Source organism: Anopheles gambiae, chromosome 3 (assembly GCF_943734735.2).
Source record: "Anopheles gambiae chromosome 3, idAnoGambNW_F1_1, whole genome shotgun sequence".
Taxonomy (NCBI): domain Eukaryota; kingdom Metazoa; phylum Arthropoda; class Insecta; order Diptera; family Culicidae; genus Anopheles; species Anopheles gambiae.
In genome coordinates, this window is record NC_064602.1 from 91,076,832 (window position 1) to 91,093,316 (window position 16,485).

At 46.0% G+C, this 16,485-nt stretch overlaps 4 protein-coding genes across 5 annotated transcripts in view; 3 read left to right on the forward strand and 1 right to left on the reverse strand.

Annotated features, from left to right (window-relative positions):
* LOC133392686 (uncharacterized) overlaps positions 1–2,310 on the forward strand; it is a 138,056-nt gene extending 135,746 nt beyond the window's left edge. Inside the window, exon 4 of the mRNA XM_061653196.1 lies at positions 1–2,310. This exon is cut by the window's left edge and continues 26,185 nt beyond it. The gene's annotated coding sequence lies outside the window, so the exon portion shown is untranslated.
* Positions 2,311–2,626: 316 nt separating this feature from the next.
* Positions 2,627–3,562, forward strand: LOC1280835 (uncharacterized). Its single transcript, XM_320702.2, has one exon. The coding sequence runs from the start codon at positions 2,750–2,752 to the stop codon at positions 3,560–3,562; it is 813 nt and encodes a 270-aa protein (XP_320702.2). The 5' UTR covers positions 2,627–2,749.
* A 1,673-nt stretch (positions 3,563–5,235) lies between these two features.
* Positions 5,236–6,798, forward strand: LOC1280834 (guanine nucleotide-binding protein subunit beta-like protein 1). Its single transcript, XM_320701.5, has 2 exons — positions 5,236–5,617; positions 5,728–6,798. Exons 1-2 carry the CDS (start codon positions 5,480–5,482, stop codon positions 6,559–6,561), a joined length of 972 nt encoding a protein of 323 aa, XP_320701.3. The 5' UTR covers positions 5,236–5,479; the 3' UTR covers positions 6,562–6,798.
* A 29-nt stretch (positions 6,799–6,827) lies between these two features.
* Positions 6,828–16,485, reverse strand: part of LOC1280833 (phosphatase and actin regulator 4B) — a 33,449-nt gene continuing 23,791 nt past the window's right edge. The window contains exons 3-5 of one of the 2 annotated variants that reach the window (XM_061655302.1): positions 12,920–13,517; positions 8,812–9,129; positions 6,828–8,730 (exon numbers count right to left, since the gene is read on the reverse strand). In XM_061655302.1, the coding sequence (XP_061511286.1) occupies positions 7,046–8,730; positions 8,812–9,129; positions 12,920–13,517 (2,601 nt within the window). In that variant the 3' untranslated portion in view covers positions 6,828–7,045. Of the gene's footprint in view, positions 9,130–12,919; positions 13,518–16,485 lie in introns of both variants that reach the window. The other variant, XM_061655301.1, reaches the window with a different exon arrangement.

Here is a 16,485-nt window from a genome sequence, read left to right on the forward strand (position 1 = left end):
GAGAGGCGAGAAAGTAAAGTTGCGATAGCAAAACACACTAGAAGTACGTAGGAAATGATCGTGTAATGACCGAAAGCCTAAAATCGTTGCCCCCGTTTCCCGTGTGGACAATTCATTTTCCCCGAGCCCTAAACATGAACAAACTCAAACGCTGACCAGTCAGGGCCAGTTAGAAGCAAGCGGGGTAGGTGAACGTGATATAACGATGAAAAAAAGACTTGTTGTAAATAATTTAGTCACTAGTGCGCCGCACACAGCCCCCGTCGAACCGGATATCGGATATCGTTACTACGATCGCAAGGTAGAGAGAGAGAGAGAGAGAGAGAGAGTGAGTGAGATAGAATGCCGTGATCGAGGCGTTATCCATTCCGGGCAAACAGGCATACCGGACATAAACTGGCAGATTTTATATTCCATCTCTGAAATCTGTTAAACGAGATAAATCGAATGCAAACGATAGGTGAGGGAATAGTGTTTACTCAAAACTCACCAACCTATCACTCAATCTGATCGCTGGACTCAAGCAAGCTGGCGGCAACAGAAACACTTCATCACAAAGGTCCAGTAAAGGAGTAACAAACCCCCCGCAACAAAGCGTTCCACAAAAAATGGATTTGTTTTTGACTTTTATCTAACATTCGCTGTTTTCGAAAAGCCCAAAGTCGTAACTTTGCCTGCAGCAATGCATCAAACCTATCGAGCTACTACTACTACTACTACTACTCCCCACAACAACAAAAAATACTGCACAAAACCATACTTATAAGGTGTAAGACCGAAAGAATGAAAGAAAAAAAACTGACAGAAAGAACACGTTTTCATTTATGTTAAGCAAGAGTGAAACTTGCTTTCCAATGGAAACATATGCCCAAATACATAGAACAAAAAAGTATATACGGTAACATGACAATCGACACCGGCCAATAAGAATGTGAGCAAAAAGCATCAGTCCCATGAACAATAGAGAGTTTAGCCGCGAATATACCACCCAGCAACCCCAGCACTACACTAACCTCCCTTCTTTGTCCCTTCACTTTACCAACACCCGTTTACCAATGAGCACCGAGTGACAAAACCATGGTCAAAACCAGCGATGGGGGTCATTAACGCCATCAACTGATGAAGCAACTGAAGAAGCAACAGATCGCCGAGTCGAAGGCACTAAGCCGATCTCGTGTATCTTCCAAACCAGCTCAACAGCGTTCAGTAACGTTGCAAGAGCTGCAAAATACCTACTAAAACAAAACGGTCGAAGAAGAAATAACAGACAATGGTAGCATAATACATTTAAAGACATTTCAATGCAAGCAAACGGTCAAGACACTTCAAAGGGCCACCTGTGAGTAGAACTGCGCAGAGAAACCTTTCTATTGTTTTATTGTTTTTTTAAACAAAACTTTATACAAACTACCATTGCTGAGTTTTTAATTTGTTTACTTGTGTTTTTTCTTTGTCTAACAATTACATAAAAAAACAACCCCCAACAAAAGCCATGGAAGTTGAAACAACAACAATACAATACAATACAAAACCTACACAAACGATGCACTATTGCAAGAAACAAAGAAAACCGAACGAAACAAGCAAATGAAACCATACACAATAGAACACAAAACAACTGGATACAATATTACGCAGCGTTAAAAGAACATGATCATATGCACGTAATACAAACCAGCATATGTATCGCATACAAACCTTTAAAGAATACACAATAAGAAAAAAAGCAGTGTCATGAAACTTAAATAAATATTACTCAACAACAAACAAAGCAGGCTGTACCCCTTAACAAAAAGCCTATGAGAATGAAAAAAGAGAAGAAAATGATAAAGAAAAAAACAAAACAAAGGGAAGAAGACAAACTAAACAAAGAAATGTAAAATACTTCCCAAATCAGAAGTAACAAAGCGAAAAGAAGGTAGTAATGTCGAAAAAGAGCAAAGAAAAAAAAACAAACAAATCACTCAAACATGAAAAGGGAGAAACAAAAAAAGAGAGACAACACACATGTTAAAATGCAGTGAATGAGTGAATGAGAAAAAAGTAACAAAAGAAGAAGGTAAACAAAAACAAAAACAAGAGAACAAGCGAAAGAGTAAGAAACGAACAGAAACAAAACACACACTCACACGCAAACAAAAGCTCTTATTATACTGGATATGAAGAAAGGAAACCAAAACAAAACTGAAACAGACAACAAAAAAAGAACAAAAACAAAAGATTATATACATCGTAAAATATATTATATATATACATATACTTAAAACATATAATGTATGTGAAATAAATGCCTCAGTCAGTATGAACAAATACGATGCATCTGGCGGGTTTCGGTTCACTGGTTAGCGTTTTTGAGCAAATGGCGGTAAGTATTTTGCAACATTTTTTTTTGTAATGCAATTGAGCTGAATATCACAACGAATATGTAAAACAAAACCCGTCGCACACTTTTTATTCTCCTTATAGAACGTAATAACTCAATTTGTATAGCACAATAAAAAATAAAAAATTACCATCAATTACACCACATTTAAACGATTGCGTTTCGTTCCCATGGATGGTCGTTAAAGCAGGGGTTCTCGCCCCGCAAAAAAAGCCCTGCTGTCCAGCTATCCCTCTGCCCTTGACTTGCCGAATGGCATGAATAATTGAACTACCCTTTTAATCGTCCTCAAACAAGCAAACTATGTCTCTCTCTATCTCCACAAGCAAGCATCATTCGTAGTTACGCCTCGAAACTTGTAACACTATGTACTATCTCGAACAGCTCCGTGCGCTAGTGAGACGTTATCTCGAACGTCGCTCGCCAGATCCACGCATCCAGCATACGTTCATCGTGCAGAGCATTAACCGCGTCGGTGGTATGCTCGGTATCGACATCTTTACACCCGGCTATTCCTCCACCAATCTCCTGCTGCGGATGGTCCTGCTGAACACGTTCACCTTTTTCTGGATCAATCTCTACAGCCTGACCACCACCTACGGCAATCTGGTCGACTTCATGTACAGCTTCGAGACGCTGCTGTACGTGGGCATCGCCTGCATCAAGATGTACGTGTTCATCAAGAACAAAACGCTCATCCTGCAGATGCACCAGTACATGATCGACTTTTTCGACCAGTTTCACGGCGATCGGGAACAGGACGAGTTGCTGGTGGGAACACTAAACAACACGACCCTGCTGTCGTCACTGTTTGCGGTATGTTCCAGCTCCGCACCGGGCTTACTCTTTGTCGGCTCGCTGCTCTGGTCCATTGCGGTCGAGTATGTGCTGCCGTTCGGGTTCTTTATCCCTACGGTTGGCATGGATACGCTGCAGGGGTACACGCTCAACTATGGGTTTCAAATGCTCGAAACGACGCTCATGGTGATCGGCATCATCTCGAGCGAGAGTGCATTCTTTATGTTTCAGCAGAACGCGTGCCTGCAGGTGGACATGCTGCGGTTGCAGCTTAGACGGCTGAGCGAACTGAGTGCGGCTAACGGTGATGGGAGCAGCACGAAGGAGATACGAACCCGCATACAGACGATCATTCAGCATCATGTCGAGCATTTGGAGTAAGTGGTTGTTGACGAGCTTTGGATCGGATCGGACCAAAGGGCCAAAGGGCTTAATAACACCTCCTCTTCTTTCTTCACCGCAGCTACTCGAAAAGCATGTGCAGCCTGTTCGAACTGCACTTCTTCATCGTGTTCGGGTGCATCTTCTTTCAACTGGTCAGCAATGTCGTGGTGATTGTATCGGTAAGCATCGGTTGTTGCTGACGCGCTTGAGCCAAGCTAACGCATCGTTGTTCCCATTTTGCTTCGGACCAGGTTCCCGATTGGTATCCCGGGTATTTTCTGTTCATCATGCTAACAGTCCAGCTGTTCTTTAGCTGTGCATTAGGAGAAACGTTCAACATCAAGGTAAGGGTCGTGTATGCGGTTTTGTGTATCTCAGTGTCCTATAAATGATCGTTTGCATTGTGTTTCATCAGAGCGATGAGCTTACGGTGGCGATCTACAACGTGCCTTGGTACAATATGGAAGTACGCGACCAGAAAGCGATGCGCTTGCTGCTGATGGCTTCCCAAAATCCGGGGCGACTTTCGTATGGCTTTGGGACTGTTAATATGCGTGCCTTTTTTGAGGTAAATTCGAATGACTGCTCAAAATGTAACAAGGAAACGCTATGTACTATTGTTCGTTTGCAGATTTTCAGAAAGACCTACTCCATAGCCATGATGATGATCAGCGTTAATGAGGAAGAGTAAAAGGATTTAACATTGTTCGAATATTATAACACGATACTAAGCACTGCACAGTGATATTGTAGATTAAGCAATTAAGAAAATGAAATAAAATATGACACGCTTCGCTTCCTTCTTGCACCTTACATCAGTTCGTGTTTTATGCTGAATACTCCACTGAGTTACTGGAAAGAGACATTTTGAAGAAAAGGTAAGATACAAACTAAGTAGCGTTTTGTGTATTTTTTGTTGTTTTAACTGTTTCAATAAAAGCCAACCATCAGCAAAACACAAAAACTACCAACAGCTGTTCAATAGCTTCGTCAACTGGTCACCGCTACAGATCACTTAAAGTTCGATTGTTAGCGCTATTGGCATCTAGGATCGCTATCGAACATAAGCTTTGAAAATAAATACTTGTAAGTTTATTAAAGATCCGTCAAATCTTCAACTATGTCATGCGTGATCCTATGATCATACATCAATTGGATTATTTGGCCACTTGGACCCCCGACCTCGTAAATGGATGTTTCTTTTTATTTCTGTTTATTGCTCTCAAAACAGACAACATTTGTTTGACATCAAAATTGTTGGAATTACAGATCACGTACTGAATATTGAAAAAAAAACACATAAAAGACACATCGCTTTTTAGTGTAATTAAAATGTATTGTTCTGTCACCGTTCCGATGTAACGTCGTTCTGATCACACAAAAGTTGACAAAACAATTAAATTAAAATGATTTTTTTAGTGGAAAACAAGAAAATAATAATGATTTCAACTAGCTCAATTAAATATCTTCCCTAAGCGTTTCATTTGCTACTATTTCCGTATTGCGTAAAAGGCGATAAAATCGCACAAAATTCAAAACCTCATCACCAAAATCAACGACCAATTCAAACCCCACAAGTGTATAGCGCCATCTAGATGTGAACCCTTCAACCTCCGCACAACAAATGCGTTTAAATGCTACTATTCCAGTACTTTACTCCACGCTGTCAAAACGTGTACCTTTTCGTACACCACCGTGCGCACCTACCAACAACAACAATAATCAGCTGTTTTCGCTGATACGTGTTTGTTTGTTGTTTATTGTTTTACCCACACCGTGTCTTTTCACCAGCGTCGCACATTTCGAACGTTTTGCATTCGGAATGGTGACAGTATCCCGTACTCCCTAAGTGAACACTCTCTTTCTCTCTGTCTCTCTCTCTCTCCTTACACATCAACCAACATCCGAAACATCATGGCCTTACTTCCACCGGATCCGGTGTTTTGCCTGCGCTCGCCGGAAACCTGCTCCTACTACTCGCTCTGCTTCCACACCCCGGAGCACCTGTACGCCGGCACGGACAAAGGAACCGTCCAGCTGTGGGAGCTAAATGTAAGTCGCAGTTTCTCTTCCACTACTACTTCTCCAGGGCAATCAATCTGGTGCTAACATGTTCGTTTCATTGCTTATCTTCTTCTTCCAACAAAAACAACAACATGCAGACGAACCGCACGTCCTACCAGCTCGCTGTCGGTTCTAGCCCGCTCCTGAACCTCGCCCACACCTCCGACGCACTGATCACGCAGGAAAAGGACGGCACGGTGAAGCTGTGGGCGCTGGCCGATGCCGAGTACCTGTTGCGCCACGAAATCTCCACCGAGCACGTCGGCTTCTGCCGGCTGGCGTACGACGCCCGCACGAGCACTGTGATAGTACCGCGCGACCGGGCCGCCATCAGTGTCCTGTGCGGCAAAACGTTCAGCGAAACGATGCGCCTCACACCGACGGCCGACGACGAGAAGGCGCTGCCGTACGGTACCGTCATGTGCTTCCTGCCGGTGGAGCTACAATCCCAGCGCTATCTGCTGGCCGGGTACGAGTCCGGTGCGCTGGTACTGTGGGACTGCCGGACCGGCCGGCCGGTCTCATCCACCACGCACTACGTCACAGAGAACGCGGACTGCGTGCAAACGATCGATTACGATCCCGTCACGAACCGGGGCGTGTGCGGCGGGTCCGCCGACAAGCTGTCCGTCTTTTCCATCGATCGCAACACGCACCAGCTGCTGCCGAAGAGCGACATTGCGATCAAGAATGCCGGCGTGCACCGGGTACGCATCCGGAAGGATCTGAAGGTGTTCGCCAGTGCCGGGTGGGATGGCCGGTTGCGCATCTTCTCGTGGAAGAGCTTGCGGCCACTGGCCGTACTGACCGAGCACAAGGGCGAACTGCTGGATGTGGCGTACTCGGAGGCGAAGGTGACGATGTGGAACGCACCGGTCATGGCGGCGGCCGGCAAAGACGGGCAGATCTCGCTCTGGGATTTGTACAAATGAACCCGGGAAAACCGGGAAATTGAACAAAAAAACGAAAACCACGAACACTAACTCAACAGACTTTTACACACCTTTTCGCTTGCAATAATCATCAATGTTTCTCATTTCCGTTGAAATTAAGGCAAAATTTCCATCGCTTTTTTTGTATACATTTATATTTTTGTGAAGGGCTGCGCCACTTATGGAACTAGTTTATACTACGAATAAAATTCTATACAACACTATTGGCAGAACGCACACCCGGCTGTCGGTCTATTGTTTAACTGTTTTAATGCCGAAAACTGCTACAACTATTGCCCCCTTTTGGCATTTCCTTGCGCTCTTTTTTAGCATCGCCTCCTTTACCCTGAAAGCGGGTGAATTTCATTCCTAACCCCTTCTAACGAGCTACTAGATCGCTACGCTTCAAACCATATCCTAAGCGGAGCTCCATCGGCCACTTTTACAGCACCATTACACAATTGATTTTCCCATTCAATCTTGCTTACTTGCTTACACTTTTATTACCCGACCGCAGCTCAATGCCACCGCTCCGGTACTCTTGCGCTTCCCCGGTGTTCCCATCCCCATCGTTCGTACGCTCCGCCAGCTCGTGCTCTTCCGCCAGCTCGTGCAGATGCTGCTGCACCACGAGCCGCTTCCGCTTGCGCAACGGCCTGCTGCGCTCCACCATCTCCTTGCGTTCGCGCTCCATGTCCGTCTCGTCCTTTGTGCCGCCCTCCACAACACCCTCCTGTAGCACCATCTTTCCACCCGCCTCCAGCCGGGTGATTTTAAACTTTGGCAATAATCGCTTGGCAGACTCAGCGGGCTCGCGGTGTGCCTCATCTTCACCCATCGGTGGCACAGGATCGCCCGCCGTTTCAGCCGCCACAATCGTCGAGAGTGCATACGTTGGCAGCGCTGGCTCGCGCACCGGGCTGGAAGGTTCTACCGGCAGTTCGTTCCACAGCTCATTTCGACTGCTCGTTGGTGCGTCTCGCTCCGTCTCCTTTCCCTGGCTGCCCACGGTGAAATCGAGCGGCACATCGGAATCATCCTCAAGCGGAGGGTCCGGCGGCGGCGCCTCCTCACCACCCAACGTCTCGTCACTATCGACCAGCATCACCGCCGTTGCGTCCGTCGCGCATGGTTCGTCCTTCTGTTCCGCCCGTTTCTCGTCCGCCTTCTCACTTTCTCCCTTCGGGAGGGCCGCTTTCAGGAAGTCTATCACAGGAATCGGTACGGGAATGGGTAGCGGTAGCGGTATGATGATGGGATACGGGACGAGAATCGTGACGGGTGGAGCGGCACCACCGAATCCGAGCAGGTTCGGGAGGGGTGGTCGGCTACCGGCAGGACCGCCTAGAGGGCCACCCGCCAGTGGGCTCGGCGGTGGTCCCATCGGTGGTGGTGGTGGTGGTGCCGGCGGAGGCTGTGCATTCGGTAGGTTCGGAAGACCCGCGGGGAACCGGAGCTGGGCCGGGTTGAGGGGGAAGAAGGGCGCACGCAACAGATTCAACGGTGGCGGTAGGAACTGGGGTGGAATATTTAACACCGCTCCACCCGGGGGCGGTGGAGGCGGTGGACCAAGCGGACCACCGGTGAGATCGCGCCCATCGTACCCGGCGCCGAGCGGGGGCCCATCGTTTGGCGCCAGGTTCACGACGGAGCCGTGCACCTTCTTTTGCAAAATTCTTAAATCCTGCACACTGGGCGGTGGCTTTTGCGGGACCGTCCCAGGACCGCCACCGGTTAGTAGATTGTTGTTCGGGATGGTAACGTTGTTGTTGTTGTTTATGCTGCTACTAGCACCACCACTACCACCACCGCCAGCACCACCATATTCCGCCTGGTGCGTCGCTGTTGAACGCTTGCCGGACGACATCGAAACATTCGTGCCCGCCGGTGGTCTATGGCCGGTACGGCGCTTGCGGGAGCTCTTTGGATTGGGACGGGTCGGGAGCGTGCTGGGCTGGAGCGATTTGGACAGCAGCTTCGATGCGGGTGCCACCGATATGAGCGGCTTTTTGGCGGGCGTTGGAGATCGCAGCAGCACTGGCGAAGGTTCCGGTGACGAGCGTACCGGCAGCGAGGGTACGGGCGATACCGACTCGGACCGATCGGACACCGGCGATATTGAGCAGCTTTTGCAATTCTTCATCCACAGTTCGGGCGTGATGAGAGTTCCTAAAATTGTCACACACAAAAATAAAATTAATAACAGAACATTGAAACGATCCTGCTGAGCCGGAGTCCCGGTAACCTTACCCGCCGACGTGCTCTTCTCCTTCAGGTGTGGATTCATCTCCAGATGGGCCTGCGTTTCGTTGCAGAAGATTTGCATCTTGTACTGGTTGAGACACTTGTCCGAGCAGAACTGCAGCTGGGAGGCACCGTCCTGGAAGTCGACGTAGCTGACCGCGTGGCGCACGTGCCGGCACCAGTCGCACGTTTTCGCCCGCTTGAAGGACGCCCGGCGCGACTGGGAAAAGCACGCCTCGGTACAGAAGATCATGCCCTCGGTCGTGCCGAGTATGCCGGTCTGATGGGACGGTATCACCTTACGGCACCACTGGCAGGTCTGCTCTGTAATTGGAAAGGCCGAAAAAGAGAGAATGTGAGAAAGACAGAGAGAGAGAGAGAGGAATTCTATTACTTTCAGGCTACTTGGATGGCTTTATATATACGCCCAATTTTCCAAGCAACTGCTGCCGAGAATGGTGAGTACAACAGTATGAGAGGACAAGTATTGGGGATCGGAGTAGTATCGGTTCCTGGACCGAGACCGACAGGTTCGCAATTTCTTATTTGACTGAGGTTCAGGATCTTCTTCTACTTGGCGTAACACGTCCTACGCGCACATACCGGCAGGCTTTTGAGAGTTAATTCATTACCCACGCAGCAGCCGAATAAGTCAGATAAGTTACTACGGGGGAACGGTCCATTCTAGGCTTGAACCCATACCCATGACGGGCATGTTATTGAGTCGTTCGAGTTGACGACTATACCACGGGACCACCCCGAAGACCGAAGTCCAGATACAGTTCTTGAATCGCAATAAATTTATTATCAGTTCTTGGACCGATGTGGTTCGCGGATCAGTTCCAGGAACTTTATGAGTTCTAAATACAGGGGTTTCCAAGCCCGATTCGAATGTAAACATTGTAATTCAACTCGTGCAAAATTTTATTATTTTTTTAATTTAATTTTTAGGTTGAAGATCAGCTCCTGAACCGTTATAGGCATGGGCTCTGTTTCATAACAGGAATGGATCCAGGAGAAGTTTGAGATATATTGCAGCACCTGTATGAATCCGGTTCCAGCAACATTAATGAGTTCCAGATCAATCCCAGGGCCATTATTGGTTGATTGGGATCAGTTCCAGGTCCTGCATAGCTTCCAGGACCGGTATGAAAATCAGGTTCAGTTCCAGGTTTGTATGGGTTTTTGCAACAGTTGCTCATGATGTACCCCTTGGTATTTAAGAGCCACCTTGGCTTTTGCTATATAAAACAATTGCACCCGTACCCAAGATGTGTTTTACAGCCTCGAAATTATAATGCGTATTCCAGAATCCGGAGCAATTTAACTAGCAAACCCTCCAGCAATTCATTAATTAATACAATATTCGAACATTCCCTGTCATGGAATTAATTATAAACGTACCTTAATCATCTCTGTTTAATGTTAACCACGTTTTAATTGCAACAATTGTGAACTTATCTCCAAGTAAAACATCCGACTGAGCTCTGCAACATTATTTAAAACATGCAGTATACACATCCTAACTACATACGGTGCAATTTTAATAATGAGCTGCTGAACTCTATAATGAGTTCTCGTTAACTGTGACCATTATCGCAATGCGTTTCCAATCAACTCTTGTGGGTATTCGGCGTATTATCATACGCACCGCCCTCGGGCGTGCATATTAATTATATGCACCAAACCCAAAAAGCGGCCCCATTGCAGCTTTTCAAAACGAGCCACTAGTTAAATCTCTGCCCCGTACTCTTTATTAATGACCATCCATGATGAATTACATGGAATTATATGCTCCAGCTTATGCGCTGGGGCTTACCACACCGATGCCATTGGGGTACGGCATTACGAACTAGAGTTCACCACCGGTCTGCACACATCGTAATCACACACACACACACACACACACACACACACACACACACACACACACACACACACACACACACACACACACACACAACACAAATAATGACCAAAACCAAGGCCTTCCAATAATCAATTCCAAAACCGAACCCGACCAACGGATGCTTCTCCGATTCGGGCGGATTGAATATCTGCTTGCCCTATCTTCCTGGAGAATGACGTGGGCCATAGCAAAAAAAAAATGGCTACGGGGTACACCTGCCCATGTCTCATCTGCCCACACCAATAATGTTCTATTATGAGAACACACTACCTCAACCAACTACGACGACGGCGAGCGCGCGCAAACCAACGGCACTAGAAAAGTATCAATTCTCCTCGCTGCATCATTGCAGCGATGGGGGGCGTCATTCAACGTAAAGTATCTGTGTTCCCGGGGAAAATCCATCGAAATGGCGGGCTTTTTTCGCGAACTTAATGAACACGAAAGTAGACCCCGGATGTGTGTGTGTTACCGTATTCGTTTCGCACCGCAAATATTCAGATAATGCCCAGATGATCCCCATTGGCGAGTTGGATGGACAGCTTCAGGAACTGCGGCTTCCCACTAACCGCAAGGGGAATGATTTTTCCCACTAACAAACTCCCTGCTACCACACGGGATTGGTCGACCTGTTGCGCTTCGTTCGAGCCCTCACAGGTTGTGCGATGGTTGTTGCGCCCACAGTACCATCATTACGGGTGCATTTCGGAGGGAAAATTAATCCGTAAGTCGATTGTTACAGGTTCATGCTACTAATGGACGGCAGGAAGGTTCGTTTTAGAGGAATTACCATTTTACAATTGATGAAGCACCATCGATCATTAATAACAGTTGCATTACGTCGTAATAGGGTGTGTTAAGTTTTAGGAAACATCAGTAGATGTAGACTTAATGGGTCTAAGAACTAGAAAAAAAGTCTTATTCCACCTAATATCTATTCATGATTTACTATTGATGATTTACATATTGTACGCATAACAGAGCAGGATACTCATGAAATCATACAAAAACAACCGTTGTATCTAGGAAACTTGGGAAAAATGGCTGATTACTCAGTACCACGCAGCCGGCTAGTGAGTACATGAGGATACGGGGAGACGGTCCATTCTAGGCTTGGAGCCCGCGACGGCCATGTTGGTAAATCGTACGAGTTGACGACTATACCACGGAACTGGCCCAATAGTTAACAATAGTTTGTTGTATAAAGGCATATTTTCAGCTCTTTTATTTAGTCTTTGGACACTAACTGTGCCTTGTGGGCTTTGAATTATAAGAGTAGCGCCTTAAACTTGATGATAAAGGATCTTAGGCAGTCATGGTCATCTAGGATTAGAATATCTATTTGATATTATTATCGACCTCGTGTGGGTTAGCCAAGCGAGTGTTGATAACAACAACGAGCTGTCAAGGACAGCTCTAATAATGTTGTAGAAAACACCAGATGCCGCTGCTAGACAAACACGGACAGAAGGATAATCCTTAAGGCGCGACAACAAGCGTATCAAAAACAGGGCCAATTAGGACAAAGTTCGGCAGCGATCGCGAAACTGGTTCAAGACTGATCAGCTGCTCGAGAAATAGGCGCCATCGAGAAAGTTAGGCCAGTAGCAAAAGTCAATCGTCCGAAGAAAGACTAATTTTTAAACTGAGCAAATACATATTAAATACACACAAAGCCAGTTCTAAGAAAGTCTATCCAGCTGCTCACCAAATTGTTACCAGGCGTAACAACACCATGAGTGTAAGAGAACGTGATTATTTTATTTTGCTATAATTCTTTAAATATTAGTCAAAATCGCTAATAATCGTCGAAATTTAAAACTTTTTAAGCAACAACCAACCTATTATCAGGTATTCAAAAACATCCTTCATGAAATCATCAGGTTGAAGCTTTATAAAACATCCCAAAAATCACCTTTACTGTGGTGTCATAAGCTCCATCCACTATTAAAAATGACACTGTAAACGACCCTACATTTATAGTGTCACTCATACGGCTTGAATTACATCAATTAGAAATACTGTCCATACAGCTGTTCATGGTAAAAATCTAATTAAGCATCCAATGTCCTACCCAAGACGAGCAAAACGATACATTCGGATGCCATGACACACCAACCTGGACGAACGGTGATCGTCGATGCATCTTAATCTTAACCCGTTGCGAAAATCCCACCCACACTTATGACACTACTATCGTCTCACCTTGCTTGTCGGTCAGCATTTTCATCAGCATCGGGCTCTTGGAGCTTTCCCGCGAGCTATCCTTCTCCGAGGTGGAGCTTTCCCCGCCAGCCGAAGCATTATGATGGTGATGATGATGATGATGTAGCTGCTGCTGCTGCTGCTGCTGATGCGCTTGATGATGTAAGACGATACCGTTCCGTGTTGGGTCGGGTGGCGAACCGGACTGTCCTGGCCGGCCCCCGCTGGACGTTGCATCGCGTTGCACCCGTCGCTCACTGCCACCTGCTACTGCTGACGACGTGGAGGGTTCGTCCCGTGCCAGATAATGACCACTACCGATGAGAGCCGATTGTTTCGATTTTGTCTTCAGCAGTGCAGCAGCAGTGGACGATGCGCTGGATGACAGTCGAGCGGGTGGGCTGGATTGTTTCTGTCGAACACCTGGACCTTCCTCCTCGTCTTCTTCGTCCTCCCCATCTACTTCGTCCAGTGCGGCGGTGGCGTTGGTGATGTTAGAGGTGGACGGTAGCACATTGTTAGCGGCCAGCTCGAGACGATCGACACTGTCGTACCCGTACCAGCCGAGGATGTCGTTCATCGCCGTTTCCGCCAGCTCCTGCAACGAGAAGGATAATAGCAAACGCGGTAAGAAGTTTTTGTCACGTTGCAAAGGTTTCCGGGACGTCCGGAGGCGTCGATTGAACACAATACGCGGTGGGGGAGAGAGAGAGAGAGAGAGAGAGAGAGAGAGAGAGAGAGAGAGAGAGAGAGAGAGAGAGAGAGAGAGAGAGAGAGAGTTCGTAAGAGGATGTCATTATTTTATTAAATTCAAACCCTGTGGGCTGTGTTGTTCGTTGCCCGTGTCCGGGTAATGGGACACCACTCGGGATTCCACCACTCCACGAGACCCGATGCCGGAGCGAGCTCAGGTGTGTACTGAGCGATGTACAGGAGTCGATGTCCTGCACTAACACAGTGTGAGCGGAAACGCCCTCCACCCATTTGAGCGTTGTAATTGAAATCCGACACGCGCATTGTAGTGGATATTAAATGTGCGATTAAATGGAATTCAAACACACGCGCTGGTGAGCGAGTGAGTGAGTTCCACGTTGTTCATCGGTCAGCACATTCCCCACCCGAAGTACCTGACCAGTTGTGAGTTAGTTTGGTTTGGGGGCCAGAAATGCTCAAAATGCCCAACAATTACGTGCTATAAACACGCACACACACACACACACACACAAGCACAGGAATGGGAATGGGGCTGGGAGCGTTGGGTTTCAAGTCAAGGGAAAAAGTGTCCAGTTTCCCGGTTACACACCGGCTTTGCGAAACCCGTTTTTGCACCGGAACTGGAATCCTTTTCCACCGCTCGCACACACACACACACACACTGTTTTCCCTGTACTCGTCTCGCATCGTATTTCCATTGACAACCGCCTCAGGAACCTACCAGACTCACTGAGGTTGCAGGATAGGAGAGCGTCAGGATTCAGGACGGTTTGGGTCATCATCGTCTAGTATCGTCTCGTGTCTCTTGTTCATATTGTGTGCGTGTGTGTGTGTTTTTATTATTTTTATACACATTTTGTTAGCGTACAGTTTCAACGGTTTCTGCAGAACAAACAGCACAACCCGTGGGCCGAAAAGGATAGCGAGCGCTTCAGTGTGAAATTGTAAACCTGAAACTCGAGCACAAAACGAGCCTGGCGCATAAAAAAAAAGAAGAACAACACAAGCGCTCCCACTAAAGCTGTTTGTACACCAACACCGACGGGTACACCTAGAGAGCTGTACCTAGAAACTCAAGACCTATCTACTGGTTTTGCGAACAGCGACTGTAAACAGCGGCCGGGACAACAGGACAACAAAGGAAGCTCCACACGCCTTAATGAATGCACACACACACACATGGGCACCTCTGGCTGGGTGGATGATATCCTAGCGCCATGGTCCTTGTTTTAAGTCTATCAAACTCACCCGCCCCCCCCAAATGCAATATGAGATCGTTGTGAAGGTATTGAAAATGTGATACGGTACTTCTTTGGACCTAGCTTCGCGATGCTGCTGCTGCTGCGTGTAATCATCAATATTACCGATTTGGGATGCGTTACCGGCGGAAACATGAGCGAATTTATTTTGCAAGCTATTGTTTGATCAGAAAAATACGCATCCAACAACAAAAGAGTCAGTTTTTATTATGGTGTTACCGTTGGAGATTACATACAACTGCTACTGCTGCCTAGGCTCATCGATCCCAGGTTCTCCTCATTGTATTGTAGTGATCGCCCTATGGTTTAATCACACTAATTGTAAATTGTGAATAATAACTATTTTACTATGATTATTTTTCTAGTTTAAAATGAACAGTCTCTCATTTAATTTATTTCAAACTGTTGGGAAGGATATTTGTCATCATCCTAGCGAACGGTGCTTAGGTAGAAATGGGACCCCTAACACACTGATGAAATTGAATAATTTTTCTTTGGATACTGTGAAGTTGTACATACACATTCTGTGTAGCTTATTTTTCTGTTCAAATAGAGCTCCACGAAGGTTGCACTAATTCTACTGAAGTTGTGCAAAGTTTTCTTCAAAGTTATGTGAGAAGATGTCAAAATTTGGATGAAGAACCTTTTCTCTAAAATATATCACTCCTTTTTTAACATTTTTTGTGGTTCTTAATTTACTATTTTTCATTCAGATATTCAAAGTATGAAAATTTGATCTGATTTAAGGATTTAATTTCATCGCAAATGGCGCTATCATGTTAAGGAGTGTTCTTAGAAAAGATTTTTGTCAACCATGTAAAAGAGATTACTTCAATAGCCATGCAACAACAGCAAAAGAGCGCTTGAAAGAAAATTATTGAATTGTGATAAACTCCGTAAAGCTTTTGTAAAATCAAACATTAAACTAAACCCCTTTCATACAAGATTTCAATAAGTTTTTTTGTTTATTTGATCATATAAACCCATCGAACTCGTTTGCTTTAAACGGGTGAATTAAAACATAGAAAAAACATACATAGTCAGCCTTTTCATAATAATAATAAACTCGTTTACTAATTCATTAAACGAGCTGCACGTAGACATTCCCTAAATGTGGCCTGGGATATCTCGATAGCGAATAAATCTACTCTGGGTACATATATTTTCAGTTGTTCAAGGATTCATGGAGCATCAATAGATTAATTTAGTACTCCTGCTGCGAAGAGAACCAGCACGTTTTTCCTTCTATAGCTAAGTGTCTCAAGACCTAGCAGCAAAACAGGGGGATAGGTATGGCAGAAGCCACGAGGAACCATTTCATGTTAATTTTCGAGTAGCATAACGAGCCAACTTTCCTTGAAGGGATTTGATTCTTTCTATTCAAACATCTGCTTTAAGGAGACCAAACAATTGACGCATATTCAAGGATGGAGATGACAGCTAGGCTGACATATATTGCTGTGATTATCATTCTTCTTCTTCTTCTTTGGCACAACAACCGTTGTCGGTCAAGGGCTGCCTGTACCCCCACTGGTGAAGTGAGCTTGGCTTTCTTTGACTTATTGTTACCATAGCAGGATAGTCAGTCCTACG